At 36.2% G+C, this 14,933-nt stretch overlaps 2 protein-coding genes across 8 annotated transcripts; one reads left to right on the forward strand and one right to left on the reverse strand.

The window, feature by feature from the left end:
• The first annotated feature begins 1,466 nt into the window (after positions 1-1,466).
• LOC107784593 (transcription factor PIF3) lies at positions 1,467-7,223 on the forward strand. Of its 6 annotated transcripts, none has more exons than XR_012702953.1 (10): positions 1,467-2,002; positions 2,379-2,548; positions 2,668-3,814; positions 3,916-4,020; positions 4,128-4,193; positions 4,660-4,725; positions 4,815-5,330; positions 5,883-6,170; positions 6,466-6,730; positions 6,809-7,223. XR_012702953.1 is itself a non-coding variant. In XM_016605744.2 (9 exons), the coding sequence occupies exons 2-9, from the start codon at positions 2,460-2,462 to the stop codon at positions 6,820-6,822; spliced, it is 2,130 nt and encodes a 709-aa protein (XP_016461230.1). In that variant the 5' UTR covers positions 1,467-2,002; positions 2,379-2,459; the 3' UTR covers positions 6,823-7,223. The 6 variants fall into 6 exon arrangements, 1 of the variants encoding a protein (XP_016461230.1); XR_001647716.2 differs by having other exon boundaries at positions 6,466-6,592; XR_012702954.1 differs by having other exon boundaries at positions 5,898-6,170.
• Positions 7,224-8,684: 1,461 nt separating this feature from the next.
• Positions 8,685-12,503, reverse strand: LOC107784592 (uncharacterized). 2 transcript variants are annotated; one of them, XM_016605742.2, is made up of 2 exons: positions 11,922-12,503; positions 8,685-10,890 (listed from the first exon to the last, which is right to left on the reverse strand). In XM_016605742.2, exons 1-2 carry the CDS (start codon positions 11,967-11,969, stop codon positions 9,037-9,039), a joined length of 1,902 nt encoding a protein of 633 aa, XP_016461228.1. In that variant the 5' UTR covers positions 11,970-12,503; the 3' UTR covers positions 8,685-9,036. The 2 variants fall into 2 exon arrangements, with proteins under 2 accessions (XP_016461228.1, XP_016461229.1); XM_016605743.2 differs by lacking the exon at positions 11,922-12,503 and adding an exon at positions 11,019-11,143.
• Positions 12,504-14,933: the final 2,430 nt, after the last annotated feature.

The raw sequence follows: 14,933 nt of genomic DNA on the forward strand, positions 1-14,933 counted from the left end.
GAACGAGGGGGAAGTAGAATTAATAAAGGCCACTTGGTGTGGTCAATACCTATATTAATAAAGGCTTATTAATGATGCAATACTCAGCTTAAAGTATTACTTTACTGTAGTACTATACTACTATATAGGAGTTATAATATTTTTTCCCAAAATTGTTAGAATGATAAAACAGTAAATTAATCAAATGGAAATATATAAGGAGCATCTTTAAGGGATAATAATATTAAATACTCCGAGTATGATATGTTTTTCAAGATGCACAGAAAACAGACATAGTGTCCCTCTCACCTTATCTAACTACTACTTTATATGACTTACGACCAATCGACTCAAAATATAAATAAAGTAATAAGTAAAATAAATGTGAATCGTACGAAAAAAATCTCTCTTTCAACTATGAAATATTGAATTCAAATTCAGGAAAAAGACTACAATGCATGCCTAGGATTTAATTTCGCCTGCAGTTTTGAGGTTAGCTATAACAAACCTTTGTTTTGTTTCGAGTGGATTTCATCACCTCCCCTTCTCTGTAATAATGAGAAGGAGAAAATGATTGGTACAAAAATAAGAAACGAGATCACATTAAAAGAAAGAACAACGTAATGGAGTTTAAGACTCTCAAAATATAGCAACAGATTGTTGGAAAGGGGAATATTCGTTATGAAAAACAAAAAGTAAGACTTCATCGTCTTTCATTCAGTAACTTCCCGGTTTAAATTTTAATAAAGATAAAAACATTACTATTATATATAGAATCTCTTTTCATTTTATTAAGCTTTTATGTGTATAGTTTATTTATATTCTACGATCATAGTAGGTATTCCTTGATAGAGATGACAACACTACATATATATATACGTATATATTCGATTTTTTGTATAGTGCTATTATGAGGACCTAGATTAAAGTAACCAAAGTATTATAACGAGTACATCACCGAATAAGAACCTATTTCAGTAGCAATATTGAGGTCTAAGTGTTTTTTCCTTCTAATTGAGGTAAGCACATTTATTATACTAGACTTTCACATAATTTATGTTATGTTATCTAGAAAAAGGTTAATGAAATGATGGTCAACGTACCAACAACGTTGGTCGTAAGAATTCTGACCAAATCGAGCTTATTATTGCTTTGGTTGAACCATATATTTACTGAACTGAAATTGGAAAAACAGAGAATTTCTTGTAGTTCATTTCAACAAAATTGAAAAGTTCTCCATTTTTATCACAAAGAAGGAAAAAAAAAAGGAAAAAGAAAAAACAAGTGCTGACTATGAAATAACGTTGATGTAATGAGAGGTTATAAGCAACCGTTTGATCAGACCAACGGTCTCCATCCACGTAAAATAAACACAAAATTAATCATACTACAAACCCGACAATAGTACTCCAACAACTACTCCAAAAGGATAAATATGACTGTGGTTAAGTTATTAAGTGTACTTTTTCTTAACCATGGTTAAAAACACGACAGATTTGGAAGCGTATGCTCTCTGTTTAAGCTAAAAAAGCGAGTACTCTACATTCTTCCTGTGCTTTATTTCTGTTCAAAAATATTTACTGTGGAGAGTGCCTTCATACCTCGGCCACCTGCAAATTCCCAAGTCTTTCGCCGCCTTCTACTACTACCCAATACCCTCTCTTTGCAATCTTTTTAACTGATTACTTTCTTTTCTTTATTTATCCCTCCTCTCTCTCTCTCTCTCTCTCTCTCTCTCTCTCTCTCTAAATCTTCTTTACATTTTCGAGAAGTACAGTTGTTTTTCTTGGAGCTTAAAAACCCAAGTGGGAGTTTAGCTGTGAAGATTTGTACTTTTTTGGAAAGCTAGGCTGAGCATGTGGAGACCCAAATATTGGTACTTTCAAGAATAAAAGAAGTTATCTTTGAAGTAAATAATACTTAGTTCAAGACTGAGATTTTCTTGCATAAAGTTTGGTGCTTTTTTCATTTGGATGAGAGCTGATCTTGGAGCTGAGTGTTAATTTTCGTGTGTTTTGAAGAGGTGGGTTTTGTTTTAAATTAACTAGTAATTTTTTATATTAGTGTATAAATAATTGTGGGTTGTTAATTAATAGAAATCTTGAAGGGGTTTGTACTCTAATGATTGAAATTGAATAAAAAGATTGAACTTTTAACTCAAAGAAATCTCAAGTTGGTTGCTTTATTATTTTAAAGTATCTTATGAAACCCCATTAAACAATTGGGACTTTGACTGATAACTTAATTATTTATATCCTTACTACTGTTATGGGTTTTATATAATTTTACTGATTAGGACATTAGTTTATGGAAACAGTTTTTGGTTTTCAGTGTTATATGCTTGAGAATTCTAAAATGTTTGGATTTTTGCTGGAAAAAAAAAAATGCTACTGGACTAGGTGTGGAAGATTTCCTAAAAATGTCAGAGTGCCCAAAGTTAGAGCAATTCTGAGTTAGCAGTTATCACACACCTCTCCACCATGCCTCTCTCTGAGTTTTTGAAAATGGCTAGAGGGAAGCTTGAATCTGGCCAACAGAGAATCTCATCTACAACTCATCTCTCTTCTTTGTGAGTACTGTTTCCATTTTTGCATTTTGTTTTATGCCTTTGATTGGAACCAGTTGATTTAATATTTAGCTAGTTGGTTGTTTGCTATGTTTTGAGAAATTTTCTTGGTATTTATGCAGTCCTGAGAATGACTTGGTTGAGCTTGTATGGGAAAATGGTCAGATTATGATGCAAGGCCAGTCCAGTAGTGCTAAGAAGAACCCTATTCCTAATAAACTTCCATCAAATGTCTCAAAGATTGGGAAGTTTGGTGTGATGGACTCTATGTTGAATGATATGCCATTATCTGTGCCCACTGATGAACTGGATTTGATTCAAGAGGATGAAGGGGTGCCTTGGTTAGGTTATGCAGCAGATGATAGTCTTCAACAAGATTATTGTTCTCAGTTTTTGCCTGAAATATCTGGTTTGACGGCAAATGAACCATCCAGACAGAGTGAATTTGGTTTAATAAATAAGAGAGGTAGTTCCGATAAGATGATTAGGGATTCACATAGTGTTCCTATTCATAATGCTGGTAATTTTGAGCAAAGAAAGGTTTCTCCTTCTTCCAAATTTAGCCTGTTATGTTCATTGGCACCTCAGAAAGGTCATCTAGAATCAGGAGTTTCAGATGTCTTTAGCAGTAAAATTAGCAATACTCCAGTGTCTGTGTATGGGGATTCAGGTCAAAATCAAGCTGCAGCTGGTGAGGTCAAAAGCATTAAAATCCAAAAGCAAAATATGTCTGGAAGTTGCTCCAGTTTGCCGAACTTTTCACATTTCTCAAGACCTGCTACATTTGTTAAAGCAGCGAAGCTTCAAAATATTACTGGGGGTCCGAATGTCTCAGATTCATATACCGTAGAAGCAAAGGGGAGTAAAGAAGGAGAAAATGTGACAAATAGCCACAATAATGTAAATGCTGCAGCAGTTGAAGACTATTTAAGTTCCAAGAAGGAAAATGACCTCCATTATCCAACTAATGTGGTACCTTCCCAACTCGAGTCAAGAGCATCTGGGGATAGCTTTCATGATAGATCATGTCGTGTTGAACAGTCTGATAATGTGTTCAGAGATCGTTCGAGTAATAGTGCCAACACCCCTGGTCAGTTTACTGGTGCAAAGGCAACGACAGATACAGCTGATGGTGAGAGAAATGTTGAACATGGGGTTGTTTGCTCATCTGTATGCTCTGGTAGCAGTGCAGAGAGAGGATCAAGTGATCAGCCTCATAATCTAAAGAGGAAAACCCGAGATAATGAGGATTCCGGGTGTCCAAGTGAAGTAAGTTTATTACTTAAAGGCCATTACTTTTAACATCGTTTTGTAGTATGTTACATCTTTGTTAAGATGTTGAGTCTGACAAGGAAATATCTTCTGTTCAGGATGTTGAAGAAGAATCTGTTGGTATAAAAAAAACATGCCCTACTCGAGGAGGTACAGGTTCAAAGAGAAGCCGAGCTGCAGAGGTGCATAATTTGTCTGAGCGGGTGAGCTGACCATTAACACATCATCTGTGCCTTTTGCATTTTGAGGTCGTAAATCTTCTTAAGATGATTTAGATATAAATGCATTCTGATTCATTTTCTGCAAACAGAGGCGAAGGGATAGGATTAATGAAAAGATGCGTGCATTACAGGAACTAATACCCAACTGCAATAAGGTACAAAAAGTCTTTGGATAAGTTAAAGTCATGCTGAGAAGTTGATTTATGTGATTTTGTCTGTTCCTTTTTTGTAATCCCTGTAAGATTGGAAAGGGATTTTGTCTTTTGGTGTTTTGCGCACTTGTAATTACTACAACACTTACTTAGTGCTAGCTCCTATCACCTTTCTCTATATGAAAAAAAATTTGTCTATTCTTTTTCTACCATACTTCATCAAGCAATCAACTTTAAGTTAGTTAAAAACTCAGAAAATGTCAGTAACTTATTTGAGCTCAATGCATAAGCTAGAGTAAGATTTTGCTGGTATTTCACTCATATATTTCAAGTTGCTTTAACTGACACGGTTTGATGAAGTGTTGCTGGTAATCTTAAAAGTAACCATCACCCAACCTTATTGTATCCTAACTCCTCCTGTAGTTTCTCATTTTCAATAATTTTGATGGCTTTCCTTATTGATTGCTAGGCGGATAAAGCTTCAATGCTTGATGAAGCTATTGAGTATTTGAAGACACTTCAACTGCAAGTACAGGTTAGATGATGGTTTTCTATGCTTTTTTTAAGAACTGAGAATTAGAGTCATAACTACAATTGCTAATTGGTTCATCCCCTTTTTTGCAGATAATGTCTATGGGAGCAGGGTTTTGTGTCCCACCAATGATGTTTCCTGCTGGAGTGCAGCACATGCATGCTGCCCAAATGCCACATTTCTCTCCAATGGGTTTAGGGATGGGTATGGGAATGGGGATGGGCTATGGAATGGGTATGCTTGACATGAATGGTAGATCGTCTGGCTGCCCTGTTTTTCCAATCCCCTCTGTTCAAGGATCTCATTTTCCGTCACCTCCAATTCCTGCCACTGCTGCTTATCCAGGAATAGCTGTATCTAGTCGTCATGCCTTTGCACATCCTGGTCAAGGACTTCCCATGCCAATCCCACGACCATCTTTGGCTCCTTTGGCAGGGCAATCATCAACTGGTGCTGCTGTCCCTTTGAACGCTGCAAGGGTAGGAGTTTCAGTGGACAGACCGAGTGTACCACCAATTTTGGATTCCAAAAATCCAGTACACAAGAAGAACTCACGGATAGTCCGTGATGCTGAATCTAGCCTCCCAATAAATCAGACATGCAGTCAGGTGTGTATTTTTATCAAGGACTTATCATGTTCTATCTATTGAAAAGGAGAAAAAAAGAAGAGTACGAAATGAAAGAAAACAAGCACTATAAACTCTGTTTGCTGGAGAATAGAAGTTACTGATTCCTATATAGTCTCTTTGTGTGTAGTGATGATATGTATAAATGGATGCAGACACATAGCATTATTCTGTAGATAAAGATTCATGTTTATGAACAATCAGTGGAAGTGGGGAGAGAGAGGGTGTTTATTATTGAGGAGTCATGCTGCATATATTTGGTGAGATTTTTCTGTTGAGAGGAGAATAAACGGAAGAAATATTAAATGTAATTGAAGATATATAGGATGCAACTCATAACTGTCTTGTCTTCTTTTTCTTCTACATGAAATGGCCAATTATCTATTACGAAATAGAGAAGTATAAAGGTGGAATCTATAGAAAGGTTTTCCATTTCTGGCTTCATTTGCCATTATGTCACAACTGCTGCACAGTTCTGTATAGCTGTAATTAGGAGGATGTTACATATGAAGACTAATGCTGATTTTGAAAAAGGCTGATACCTCGTAGGAAGCTTGTTAGGGAGACTAGGGATGCACCTAATGTCAAGGGACCTCTAGGTGTGCCAGCTTGTTCAAACTTCAATATTCAGGAGCAACTCAGAATTCTTCTTGGGTCACACATGCTGCTGTTGGTTCCTAGTGCTGTTAGATATTTCTCAAATTCCATGGCGAATAGCTTGGTATCTAGTTGGTGACTTAGGCAAATGCTTTGAGTTTCTTCATGGTTATTACTGGCTTACTAGCACACACTTGGAGACACTTTGAATTTTCTGGTTCCATGGTAGGTTCATGATATTCCATGGTAGTTGCCATTTAAATTGACTTATTTTCCTTCTGCTTCTGTCCCTAAGCTGAGGGTCAATTACTAATACTGTAAAAATGCTCCTGTATTATCCTGATTCCTGGGCCAAGTGCAAATTCGTCTAACACAATAATTGCTTGCAGTCATGGCCCAGAAATATTACTGACCCTTGGTATATTTTGCTTTAACTCATGGCGAGCTAAAAGTTTTCCTTGTCAGTCATATAACATCAGCACTGCATAGTCTTAATCAGTTCTCTTTCCTGCTATATCAGGTGCAAGCAGCAAATGAAATTCTGGACAAATCAGCTTTGGTGCAAAAAAATGATCAACTCCTTGATGTTACTGGTAGTGCAGCTAATAACTTGACCAACCAAACAGATGTGCCTGGAAGTGAAGCTGGTGAGTTTGTATTAGAAAAAACTCTGTGACATTCAGTTTGATCAGTGACTCTAATGTAGTGAGGAGCAACTTCATTCCTTATGATAAGATGTGAAAGTGAAGTTTATATTGCGAATCTCTGCCAAAACACCATTTGTTGTACGTATATTCCTCGCTTTTGGGTATGCGACCTGGAAGATAGAGTATTTCACTGAACGATCTGAGTCTTTTATCCAGGTTCCAGTCTGTAGACACAACTTTATGTTCTGATCACTGACCGTGGATTGTTCATCTTATGGAAGAGGTCATTTTCTCAATCAGCGGAAGGTTGCCCCGTTTAAATCCGACCAGTATGCAGTTCTGAAATCGAATTGTTGTTAACTGGTAGAGTTCCATGCTGGTTTTTGCAACTACCATCGGAATGTAGCATCAACATACACGACGAATGCACAGATTTTGGTAATGTAAAGAGAGACCATAATTTTCTCCTTCAAATGTACATCCAAGATATCTAAAAGCAGTTGGAGCATACTTCTTCCCACCCTCCCCATGAAGGATCATGTATTTGGCATCTCAACTGTGTTATGTCATGTGTACCAGACATATCAACATGTGCTCTAATAATAAGAAAGCGCAAGCCAGTTCTCATTTATTCATCTGTACTTTTCAATATTTGGTATTTTTCTCCAAGCAGAATAGGTGCAGTAATATGAAGCATTTTTTGAAAATTTTAACCCTCTTCTCTTCCCAACTAATTATGTCCCTGTTAGTTTAGGATATGAGGAGGCTTTTATAGGAAGAAGGGAAAATCAAAAAAAGCATTTTGGACGAATTCTTGGCATATGCCTAGTCCTTGATAGACAGAGTTATTCGATACATGGAATAGTTGAGATGGTGCAAGTTGGTTTGGACAATACTGTTATTTAAAAAAGCAATGCTGATGGCTTTTATCGTCCTGCTCACGTTCTTGATTCTCTATGAAACAACTCAAAAACTTTTGAAACAAGGGAAAGATTATGAAAAGAAAGTTTTTAGTGCAGTGTTTTTAATGTCCCCGCTCCATCAACGTGAACAATTACCAATTTAATGTGTATTATTGACTTTGTCTTAACCGATTCCATGGTTGAGCGATGATACATCATACAAGTTTTGAATATTGAAAGTTGGTTATAAGATTTTGAAAGGTGATAGTCACTGATGAGAAGGAGTATACAGGAGCAGTCCTTTTCACGTCATCAATCCAGCTTGATTGCCAATACTGGTGAATTTATTGTACATGAAGCTACATGTCCCAGTTGTTGTTCCACTTTTGATTCAATTAATTTTCTGTGATGAAAATTAAGGAGAAGACGTGTTGTCTCCTCCTCCCTTCTTTCTACTTTTATATGGTGGATTCTCTTTGCCTATCCTTTTGTTTCCAAAAATGGATATGACCAGTAGCAGAGACACTTATTAGAATCAAGTAGTATCATTTGACCCCGCTTTAAAAATAATATGTACTTTAAAAATAACATGTAAATACTATATGTCGACACCACTTGAAAATATTGCGAAGTGAACATCAGTGTAAAGCAGTTTAGAATTACCATCCCCGTCCAAAACATTGTACTTGTCAAACTGTAACAATAGATGGCCACTGATAGTGCAAATCTCTGTGTATGCCTCTGGATATGACATTAACTCTCCTTTTATGCAATAACATGAATGGAGTGAAAATATTGAAAGCAAGCCTTGTAAAGGTAACTTTTATTTTGTTTGGTAATGATAGTGGTATGGGTTGAGCTTAAAGAATGAAATGAGGATATTTCATTCGACACCTACTTATTTGGGATTGAGGCAGTAGTAGTAGTTGTTGTTGTAAGCCTTGTAAAGGGAAAGGAAGTTTTTGAAGCTTGTGATTAAACGAGTTTTCAGAAGAACCATATCAGGTTTCCAACAGATTTTCGTTTTGTAGACACCAAAAGAATAACAAACCCATTGTAGCCGTACATTCTTGCTCGCTTGAAGCAGCAAAGCACAAAAGATTCAAGTGTATTTGCAAACAGATTAGCAGATCAATGACCAACAACTCGTGAATAAAGACTTTTTAACCATAATAAGAAACAACAATAAGGACAAGCAACAAGGACAAGCCTATATATAGAAATATGACACTTTATGTACATCATTATCCAATCAATTGAATATGTTTTTCCACAAACTCACAAACTCAACAGTCAAATATGAAAAGAAAATCATAAAAAGGAACATTCTCTCTAGTTTGGAAGAGTAGAAAGCAAAGCACAACTATACAATACCTATGGGCAAACACTAGAATCATACGAAACAAGACAACATAGCGATATACCTGACCCCTGGTGACCAAAAAATGAAAAAGATTAAGAATAAGAAAAATAAAGATCACACCACTAGTAAATTTACTCGCTTCGGATCATTGTAATATTTATCTCAGAGCTTCTGATATCTTATTTGGTTTTGACTTCATTCTTTGATTCAGATTTGGAGTTGGGGGACTTGCCAATGATTGCTTTCTTTGCCTTTACAAGGGACTGCTTCACCTTAGACATAAGGTTGCTTGATTGCTTTGTCTTCACTGGAACTTCTTCTGTTTTTGCTATCTCCTCAACTTCTTTCTCAGCTTCAGCAATTTTCTCATCTTTTGCCTCTGTCTCTGGCTTCTGAGCTTCTTCAGCTGAAGGTTCACTAGCATTAGCTGTTGCCTCATCCACTTTCTTCTCAACTTCTGCAGCTTCATTGGCTTCAGTTGCAGCAATTTTCTCTTCATTTTTGCTCCCATTTTCAGCAATTGGTTCAATGTCTCTGGAACTAATCTCCACTTCTGGGGCCTTTTCGGCAACTTCAGATGTTTCAATAACCTTTGCTTCTGGTGCAGCTAATTCCTCAGTCGCAACACTTTTCTCTCCCTTATCTTGATCATCAGTTTTCACATCCTTTGTTTCTCTTTTGACTTTTTCTACCTCTTCTTTTGCTGGTGCTTCAGCAACTGTAGCCTCTGGAACCGATTCCTTTTCTTTCTCCTCAACAACAGCATTGTCTCCCGCAACTTCAGCAGGGCCTTCCTCATCTGTTTTCTGCATTAGTGTTCCTAAAGTGGTTGAAGTTACTTGTTTCGAGCTCTCTGCAAGAAGAGGTTCCCCTTTTGGGGCTTCTTCTACTTTATCTACTGGAATCGCTTCATCTTTTCCAGTAACGGCCTCAGCAGCTTCTTGCTCAATCTTTTCAGCAGCTTCAGTTGGCTTTTCCTCTGCAATGGGAGCTGCTACTGAAATTTCTTCTATCTTAGGTTCTGCCGCTGGAACTTCTGACACTGTTACAACAGCTTTTTGTGGTTCACTGGCCTCTAAATATGCTTGCTCCTTCTTGTCCTCAACTGCCTCAACTGATGTTTCCACAACGTCAACTGTTGTTGGCGGCTCCTCAGGCTTTTCATTGACAGGCTCATTTTCAGATCCTTTCTCCAAAATTTCAACCTTTTCAGCCCCTGGTTGCACCTCTAGTTCACCTTTGGTAACATCAACAACTTGCTCAGGAATACTTTGAGCTTCTGGTTCAGGGGCAGGTTCCTTGGATAATTCTGGAATATCTTTGCTAGTAACATCCAATGCAGGCGCCTCATCTAGTTTCTTAACTTCTTCAATAGTTGGAGGCTTAATTTCCTTGTCTGCGGTCTTTTCTTCTGATTCTGCTGAAGTAGCAGGTGTGCTTGCCAGTTTCTCAGCTTTTGGTTTCTCCTCCTCGTCAGTTGTGGGCGGAGGTGGCGATATTTCATCAGCTTTAGGCTTCTGGTACTCATCAGCTTTCTTTACCTCTTCAATTGCCGGGGGCGATGGCTCATCAACTATTGGCTTCTCTTCCTCATCACTTTTCTTTACCTCTTCAAGGATGGTTGGTGGTGGTTCCTCTATTGTTGGCTCCTCATCAGCTTTCTTTACTTCTTGGACTATTACTGAAATTGGTTCATCAGCTTTAGGCTTTTCTTCCTCCTTTAATTCTTCAATAATGGTTGCTGGTTGCTCCTCTATTGTTGGCTTCTCTCCTTCATCAGCTTTCTGTACTTCTTCAGCTATAGTTGAGCCTGGTTCCTCAGCTTTCGGCTTTTCTTCCTCGCTATCCTTCTTTGGCTCTTCAATTACTGGAGCTTCGCTTTTTGTGTCCTCTATTTTTTCCACTGATTCAGTAGAAGAAACCAGTGGACTAGGGGAATCCTCTTCTATTGGTTTTGTTCCATTCTCTTTAGTAGGGGTTACACTCTCTTCTTCCATAGTCTTAACCTCTTCAAGCACTTCCTTCTCAATTTTCTGCAATAAACATTGAAGAAGCAATGAGAAGAGAATAAAAAAGAGATATCAAGCAGAAATCAAATGAGAAAATGTTTGAATCCACAGGACTAAAAGGAAAATGAAAAAGCTGGAATATAAATTTTTACTTTTTAGAATGGTGAACTGAAAAAAGGAATGAAATCTTGGACATTAATAAGCTTTCAGTTTTCAAGTGTGGTAGCTCAGTGCCCACTTCTTTGAAGAAACTTAATGGAATACATAAATCTGAACTAGTTAAGAAAAGGACAAATTTAGGGAAATACAAATGGTAATTTCCTCATCAGTCTCAACAAAGATTGACATTGACATAAAGCACCCTAGGAAAGAGGGTGATGAGGCTTTTTCTTTGGCGAACTCATATAACACTAACTTTTGTCATGTTCAAGTTACATTCAAAGGTCAAAGGATAAGAAAGCAACAAGAAAACGAAATAAACAAAGAAACAGGCCAGTATTCCTACACACAAAAATCAGTTCTCACAAGCAAAGCAACTAATTTTCATCTCAGCAGAGATGTCACTTATCAGACATTTCATCAATTTTTTTCTTATGATATCATGAGTAATAAAAACTAGAGTATTACATAAATCTGTTTTGAAGACGGATAAAATTCACTTGAACAGTGAAATTATCTCTTTTACTTTCTCATAGATATCAGTGACTAATAAGGCTTATCACCCTAACATCCTTATAAAAAAATCTAATTTACAATATTCTATAGGATCCTTGAGCTAAAAAGATCTCATTCTTCTTTTTTACTTTGGTACAATTTTCTTTTATAACATCTAAACTTTGTTCGGTCTATGATAATAAACTCAACACATAATAATAGCAGATGACAAAGCAGGCTAAAGGGTATTTTTGCTGCAAAACTCTATCTATGTCCAAACCACCAAAAATAAAGTACTTGAAAGCTGTCAACATATATATCCATTCAAAACAAGATACAAAAAACAAATATATCTGGTAAAATTCATTAGCAACTGAAGAGAAAAAATCATAGAAGCTTACCTCAGAGGCAGGTATAGGATGATCTGATGTAACAGTTTCAGTAGCCATGTATAGAGACTGATGATTATGAAGAATTCAAAGAAATGATCCCTCTTAAACTGATAGAAAAGATTCAGTAGATTAAAGAAAGAAAGAAAAAGGAATAGACAAGAAAGGAAAAAGAATGATATGGTTGGCAATAGCCCAAGAAAGGCTCTCAAAGCATACAGAAGTAAGTAGAGAACCACACTCACATACAACAACACCCCCCCCCCCCCCCCCCAAAAACCCCACCCCCACAAAGCCAGCTCTTTTGAAAAGTAAGAAACAGGGTGGACTGATGTTCACATGATGGATGACCTGTCAGCACTTGGTGGAATTTACTTTTAACTAATCTTCAAAATTTTCAATTCACTAATCCTAATTATGATGGAAAAAGCACCTTTAAAATTTGAATATTAACAAAAAATTAAATATTTAAATAATTCGGATGAGAAAAGAATATGATTATATTGTGAAAATATGAAGAGGATGGAGTTGTCAAAAACTGGATTAGCATGGTCTCTCTACAGTCACAAAAAGCTTCATTCATTGAATGGGACCATTTGCATTTGGTGAGTTTTAACAGCCTAATATAGTATTTTGGCAAACAGTTGTCTATTTTGTCCACTTACTACTGAGAGTCCCATTTTGAAATTAAAAAGATACTTTTTTGGCCCCCAATTATTTAGGTCATTTTCATTTTTCCAGTGAGGACATCTACTCTTCGCCAAAAGAAAATTATTTTTGCATGGACGGTGTCTAGTTGGTTTTGTATAAGTACTATACAATTCATTATGTTATAATGAAAGAAAAATACAATTGCATACTTAGATTAGTAGTTTAGGAGAGGTCCATGCTGGGGCGGAGCCACAGTACGTGTTACGTGTTCGGTCGAACCCAGTAACTTTGATCCAAACTTTATATTTGTTTTAAAAAATTTATTGAATATTATACAAATTCTTAATTTAGACCCCAATACCTTAGAAGAATTAAAATTTCGAACCGAGTAACTCCAAATTCTTGCTCCATGAATGTCATGTATGAAGTTTAAAAAGGCTCTCATCATAACAGAAATCTCTTACTAAAAGCACTTTTAAGGACTTTCTAAATAATAAAGACTAATTATTTGGTGGCTCCTACATCTTCTAATCTTGTATGTAGTCAGTAATATGATAGCTAGTAATATATAACCATGGTATTATAGAGCTCTTTAATTTGATGAAACATTGGTGGGTTCTCTATTAAGTACTTGTACTTTTATGAGTTCAAAGAAAAAAAAAATGTTGAAGTAGAACGATAGAAATGCCTATAGATAAAATAGGCGAGGATAGTTCATAGCAAAAGGTATGAATGTTGTTCGGTTTTGATCGATTTTTTCCAAAAAAGACACCAAACCAAGTAAGTCGATTTTTTAAATATTGGAACCAAACCAAATCAATTAAGTCATTTTTTATCGATTCTGTTTTTATCGTTTTTTTCGGTTATTTATCGGATTTTTTCTTAAATATGAGATATACACTACCAACCACATATTTCGACGAGTACATTTTCAACGTAACATTATCAAACCAATTGCTCTTTGAGAAATCTATCATTTACCAAGATATATTGATGATAATTGAATCAAATAGTGATGAATAATTTAATTACCTATCAAACTAGAATATAAAAACAAAGATAAATGGCTAATATGTATCATAAAATTTTAGAAACTTTATATAAAATTATATATATATATATATATATATATATATATATATATATATATATATATATATATATATATATAATAAATTTAAATAGCTATTTCTATAGTTGGTTTGGTTCGATTTTTTCGGTTATTTTTTGATTAAAACCAAAATCAAGCCAAATTTGATCGGTTTTTAAAATTCAAAACCAAAACCAAACCAAACCTAAAAACCCCTATAAAAAGGTCAGTTTCGTACCTTAGAAAGTCTCGACAAAAATGTGTATTTACTGGGAGTAGGAGTGGCAAACGGTCGGGTCGGGTCGGATATGGTTCGGGTCGAAAACGGATAATAAAAAAACGGATAAATTATCCAATCCGACTCATATTTAATACGGATAAAAAACGGGTTAACCGGCGGATAATATGGATAACCATATTATCCATGACTTACTTGTATATGATCACTTTTGGGAGAATTCTTAGTCTCTTTAACTTGAGGAACCCCCAATTTGAGGCTTTACAAATGTAAAAGTTATACCCATTGATTATCCATTGGTTATCCATTTTCTAAATGGATAATATGGTTCTTATCCAGTGTGGAGTTTGAAGGATATAATAACCATAGAGCTGGTCGATTCATTTAGGCCTATCAGTTGAGATGGATTGTCACGACCCAAATCGATGGGCCGCAACTGGCACCCGATACCTTACTCAATCGAGTACCAACGTAACGTATCTTTCGTATCATACTATCAAAGGTAAATGAGCTGGAGAGGCTGTCGTGAGATAAGTAGAATAAAACATGAGAAAATACTCAATATAGGGTGACCCAACTTGATATATACTGACTTATACATATGACGCTCTGGCCTATAAGTCCGACATGATCCTTAATATACTCAAAACATAGACCGACAAGGCCATACCAATATCTGTATACATAACATATGTCTACAAGCCTCTAAGAGTACATAAATATCATAAAGGTCGGGACAGAGCCCCGCCATACCAATCAATACATATTCAAATCATACTGACCAAATAGGCAACTCCGGAGTAAGTGGAGTGCACAAACACCTCCCGCTGAGCTGATAGCCTACTAGGAGAACTCTCAACCTGTCTATCGGGACCTGCGGGCATGAAACGCAACGTCCCCAAGCAAAAGGGACGTCAGTACAAATAAAGTACCGAGTATGTAAGGCATGACAATACTATATAAAAGACATGAAAGAAGCATGGAGTAAAGAACTCAACCTGTAATTCTGAATAGCTCTGTGAATTATGAAAAAATTATAATATCA

The sequence above is a fragment of the Nicotiana tabacum genome, chromosome 19 (assembly GCF_000715075.1).
Source record: "Nicotiana tabacum cultivar K326 chromosome 19, ASM71507v2, whole genome shotgun sequence".
Taxonomy (NCBI): domain Eukaryota; kingdom Viridiplantae; phylum Streptophyta; class Magnoliopsida; order Solanales; family Solanaceae; genus Nicotiana; species Nicotiana tabacum.